At 40.4% G+C, this 5,501-nt stretch overlaps 1 protein-coding gene across 1 annotated transcript; it reads right to left on the bottom strand.

Moving 5' to 3' along the window:
* LOC109829720 (protein NUCLEAR FUSION DEFECTIVE 4-like) lies at nt 960-4,601 on the bottom strand. The gene is made up of 4 exons (XM_020396760.1): nt 4,304-4,601; nt 3,638-4,138; nt 3,305-3,606; nt 960-1,386 (listed from the first exon to the last, which is right to left on the bottom strand). Exons 1-4 carry the CDS (start codon nt 4,445-4,447, stop codon nt 966-968), a joined length of 1,368 nt encoding a protein of 455 aa, XP_020252349.1. The 5' UTR covers nt 4,448-4,601; the 3' UTR covers nt 960-965.

Genomic DNA, 5,501 nt, shown 5'->3' with positions numbered 1-5,501 from the left:
GATCAACATCTCGGTTGAGGACAAAGTATGATCACCAATTAATTCACCGAAAGAGATTGATGGAGATTTTTCGGAATTTATCGGTTGAGTTGGATTCTATAGCAAACAAAATATATTTTAGTTTGACCTCGTCCATTCAAGTTTCGATCTCAGCCACAAAAACTCTGTTTCTCTCTTCCTACATGAATTAATGGTAGTATGATCCTAACCTTGGGTTTTGCTGTATGATTTTCTTGGTTCTTCGTATGCCAAGTATGAATTAAATTGACGGTGAAATTGCCTCAATATAAAGGAAAGGTTCTTGGAATCTTCTTAGGTTTGATGGCATATAGATAGATCCAAACCCCTTCCCATGCACTGGCATTTTGTGATTTTATTTTATGAAAATATTGACACCTTCGCTTGTGATAAATTTTTGTTAGACACGAAATAAACTCATCATGCATGTAGTCATGATGATGTAAGATTGTGTCACACTTACATCATCCAAACCTTTGACACATCTTTCTTTGTTTCTCCCTTATCTAAACTTTTTAGCCTCCATCATTCGTTGGCAATGGACTTGATATGGCTTGTGGCTTTCCCTTAAACACATGGGTGTTGAATGACTAATTTGATAATGATGCTAATGATGTGAGGTGAACCTCAATACAATTGGACACTCGAAGGCATTAGATTTGTAAAGAAAACTCATACATCATGGTCTAGTTCCCACATAGTTCTTGATCCTCTTCCACACTCGTGCTCTCTAATTGGTTAGCACAGTTTAAACAAGGGTTCATCGTAAATAAACCCGCTCGTACTATTGCCCATTTGCAGATAGATCGCATGTAGTTCTATATGTTTATAGATAGAGCCCCTGACTGATTTTTGTTTTTGGGAGTAATTTCACACAATTTTAGCACAAAAATGTACTACATATTTATTTATATTTTACAAACGATACGCGTCTGTGTCATCTTCATCTATGTATTCAGTAGGTAACCTCTAGTCCTAATATACAGAACAACGCTTAGTATCGTTCCAAGCGAGCAAATAGAACCCCATGTAATGAAAGTTGTCCTATAACATACAACTCCTATACACACACCTTTGTTATCAGCACCCTTATCGTAAACAAGTGCTGCAATATATCCAAATAGAAGAGAACCAATGGGAATATTGGCGACGATAAGGTTGTGGTCGACGCTGAAATTCTCAGGGCCAAAGAGATCAGAAGTCATGGAGACAGCGACGGATGTTATGGCACCCGTGCACATCCCTATGATGCCGGTGCTGATGAACAAACATGTTTTCGACGAGCTCAACAGTAGTAAGAAGGAACTGGATATGGGTACCATGAGGATCGCCACTAGTCCTGGTCTTGATATTATGTATTTTCTCCTGCTGGAACAAGCAAAGATAAGAGTAAATTAGTCTAGTACATCTCAGTGTATGTTCGAAAGAGGAGTGTATGAAATTGAGCAGAAAAGACGGTCTTAATCCATACTATAATTATGATATTCATTATAAGCTTCTATGTGAAGCTGTCTTTTGATCAATGCAATTTAATGATATTGATCATATGTATTCATATTCTTTCACATATGAGTGTGTTGCTAGAAATTTTCTATATGAAAGTTGCTTGCGGTCCCGTTAGGGTATGCATTATGCGTAATGATAGGAAAGTGACAGGTTTGAGAGCATAGAGAGAAAAGCAAGAAAAAAAAAATCTTAATACTCCAGTAATTGCGTCAAACTTTGAAACTGTAATGATGATTGAGTGTTATAATTGTACAATTTAAGACGCTCCTGCCAAGGAGAGGGCCCTTATGGGAGGGGAAACTTGGACTCATCAATTTTATTTTATATTTTCAATTTATTTTTTAAAATCCGTTTGGAAATTTGTGACCGATAAGATTTGAATTTGGGTTGTTCTAAAACTATGTCAAATGCCTTATCACTAGACCAAAACACTTCAAAGTCACTAGAATATCTTCAAAAAGAAAAATCATAACATAATTAAGGGTTATAATTTTATATTCTTGCGTCTTTGATGCTTCTCTACCGTGATCAGAGTTCTATCAGGACAAACAAACTGACGAGTTTGGTGTAGCTCAACTTCTTACATAAGAAAACAAAGCCGGTCTTGCTGTTCTATTCTGAAATTAACATCTAATTATTGTTTACGCGAAGTTTAGGTTCTAAAGTTGGATTCTCATCCGTCGCTTGTGCAATCTATATAGCTTTAACACAACAGCTTGTAAGTTTGGCAGACGTTACCGGCCGCCATCTTGGGTTATGAAAGCGTGAAGCCGACTGATGAATGCCTCCGAAGGATCGATAGATTCAAGAAGTCCTGGTTAGTCCTGGACAAACGTTGTCCTTCGTTTGTATTTTTGATTTTTAATTTTTTAAGCATAGGTCAACATAATGACACATGGCGTTGAAACATCCAGAAACATTTTATAGCATGTCATCTAGCTAGCTAGGGTGTTCAGGGCCAAGCCCCAGATATTCAAGATCTTTGACCAGCTTTTACCTACACAGGATCAGAGCATCATGAATGATATGCACGGGAGAAATTTTAGCAGGGTGTTTTTTTTTCATATATACCCTTCGCATCTTCCATAGTTGCATATTTACCCTCTAAATCTTGGTATATATAGGTGAAATTACCCCTCAATTCTCTCACAATGAGCTTTTCTACACATCTCGCTTAAGAATTTTAGCTTTTAAACTATAAATTATCGAAGTTTTTTTAAGCAGTACCGTTTATAAACAAATATTGTTACATGGGATAGTAGAAAAGCCTAGTGTGAGCAAAGTGAAGGGTAATTTTGCAAATACTAAGATTTTTTAGGGGTAAATTTGCACACGTGGAAGTTTTGAGGGGATATATGCAAAACCCCCCATTTTAGACCTGTTTAAAAAATATGCTGACATGTACGGCTTTTTGATTAGTCGACATAATCACATCACACAGAGAACTTTTAGTACAAAGTGCGTCTACTACAAAGTGCGTCTACTGGTAGACTGACATGCCAATTAAATCAAATTGAGGCATATATAGGAGCTCGGGAATTGGTATATGGTCTAAAAATTATTATTTTTCTTAGTGTACCAGCTATCCAGTAAAAAAAAACGTTAAGGATCCAAAATATGGGACCATTGGAGGGGACATGTGTGGTATCCCCCTCCTATTGCATAATGAGCTGGCCATGCCAGCTCATTAGGCAATAAGAGAGGGCATCTCATCTGTCCCCTCCAATGGTCCCATATTTTGGATCCCTGTAGCAGCGCTCATCTAGTAAAACTTACTAACCTCGTCGTGAACAGCGACAGCGGTGCTGACGACAATCTACCGAAGAAGGTGAAGGACGATGATATCGACAACAAAACATCCTCATTTACATTCCGAGACTCCGCGATCTGGCCCAAGTTGTTAGCATACACAAGCCCTACGGTACCCCCACACAAATACACCAAAAAGTACAACCAGAACTCTACTCTCTTGACCGACTTCTGAAGTGCACGTATGCAACCCTCTTCCCTCAAGTTCTCTTCGTTCTCAACGCCCTCCCCCTCCTCTACGCTCCCTCCCCCAAAACCCCTCTTTCTATTTTCAGTGACACCACCCTCCGGCCGGTTCTTCTACCGCCCCTACCTGCACTTCGTCGCAGTCCTGCACTCTCTCAAGCGCCTTAAATAAAGGCACTGCGGCGACCAAGCCAACCATTATCAGTAGAATGATCGGCATCAAAATTGAGTGTTCTGAACTTAAGAATATGCTCTCAACCACGACATACACGCCCGTCGCTCCTGCGATCACGAATACCGCAAGCAGACTTGAAGCTGCACCGGATCGAACCGGTGTCGTTTCTTTTAGAAATGGTGCGGTCAGAAGGCTCAGCCCAAGGGGCACAAAACAGTTGAGCAACAAGTATATACTCTTGCTACTCAAATCCCTGCCCGCGATCAGTTGGGCTAAAGCTACGTACAGTTTAGCGCTTAGCCCTGCGTAACTCGTCGACAAACCAATAACGAACCCGTCATCAACGGCAAAACTCCTCATCGCTGCGACGTAACAGGTCGTATTGAACCAGCAGATGCTGTTTCCCGCCAGCGCTTGGAGAAGAAAGTACTGCCAGTATGAAACCTTCGATATTGAATTAGAAATGAACAGGTACTGGAATCCGTAACCGATGAAGCCTACGGTCGAGCCAATGGCGAGGACGCCAACTACCGGCAGAGGGGGGAGTCGAGCGGGCGGCGAAGGCCGGTAGCACCAGCGAGGGAGCGTTGCCTAGCGCGGACCGGCCACCGCGAGGTTGTTCAGTTGGAGTTGTGTGATGCCGAGTCGGGATTTTAGGGTCGAGGAGTAGGCAGGGAAGTCCGTGTTGGTGCTGCTAATTGATTGGAGCCAGATGATTGAGACTAAGGTTAACCATGGGAATATTTGAGGCATTGAGATGTTTTTTTTGTTTGGTTGTTAGGAATGATGCATGAGGTTTAGCTAGCTTTATGGATTCTCAATGTAAACGAAAAAGCGTTTGGAACGTCTACGTTAGTTCGAGAGGGGAAAAGGGGAAAGGAAACGGGCGGTTTCAGAGTTTTTTAGTGCAAAAATTTAACTAGTTTATGTTGTAAGTTTCAGGTCAGGGTCTAGCTTGATATTTATATATTAGAAAAGTTGTATATTGAAAGGGAAATTTTGGTAATATAAATGAGAATGTTGAAAAAGTGAAGCTGGTAGGATCTATAAATTTTGTGAGGTGTTGTACGATGGGAAACCCTATGGCATACATTTCCAAATTTATGAACGTCTTGCGACATTTTTCAATTGGGGATGGTTGTACTGAAATTAATGACCGTGTGTTAGATATCTAGTCCACTCATTTGGGAAAGCAGTTTGAAGATTTTGGTGACAACTTGGAGAAATTGCTATGTATATATGTACTTGATTATGTATTTTTATGTGAGGCCAGCGATGTCATATCATGGATTGGACTGAATGGAAACCATTGGACATTTAAGTTGTCTAAATATTTGCCTGACTTTATAGAATTACGTTCATTTTTTGATAGACTCAGTAAAGGTATTATTTAATAGGGTTTTTTTTGTCTCTAGGCCCATTTGTTTACTCCCATTTATTTTTAAACACAAGTACTATTATTTGTATCTTTAGGCCCAATTCACTTTTGGTATTTGTTTTTAAAGCCAATTCTAAAATACAATACTTTTACTACTTATATTTATACAAAATGATTGTAAAAACCCCAAAATACCCCTTTGATTGGCCCAATAAAACCCAGTACTCTCTCATCTTCCCCATTTCACCTCAGCCCTAAATTGAAAAAACGAGATCCCATTTTCGTCGTCGCCCATCTCCAACCGTCGACGCCCCGCTCCAGCCGTCGCCCATCTCCAACCGTCTAGCCGTAGCCCGCTCATTTTCCTACCCAGTATCTCCCTCCTCCTCTCACCGACGATTTTTCTCGCCGCCGTCAAATCCTTTCGAC

This window comes from Asparagus officinalis, chromosome 2, assembly GCF_001876935.1.
Source record: "Asparagus officinalis chromosome 2, Aspof.V1, whole genome shotgun sequence".
Classification (NCBI taxonomy): Eukaryota; Viridiplantae; Streptophyta; class Magnoliopsida; order Asparagales; family Asparagaceae; genus Asparagus; species Asparagus officinalis.
This window is presented reverse-complemented; position numbering and strand designations above follow the sequence as displayed.

What these genes read in the sequence shown, in the direction of transcription:
- LOC109829720 (XM_020396760.1), bottom strand. Translation starts at nt 4,447, where the DNA reads ATGCCTCAAATATTCCCATGGTTAACCTTAGTCTCAATCATCTGGCTC. An exon ending in TCCAACTGAACAACCTCGCG is followed by an intron (nt 4,139 to 4,303) that starts GTGGCCGGTCCG and finishes TCAATATCGAAG; the next exon opens with GTTTCATACTGGCAGTACTT. An exon ending in CTGTCGCTGTTCACGACGAG is followed by an intron (nt 1,387 to 3,304) that starts GTTAGTAAGTTT and finishes TGCTTGTTCCAG; the next exon opens with CAGGAGAAAATACATAATAT.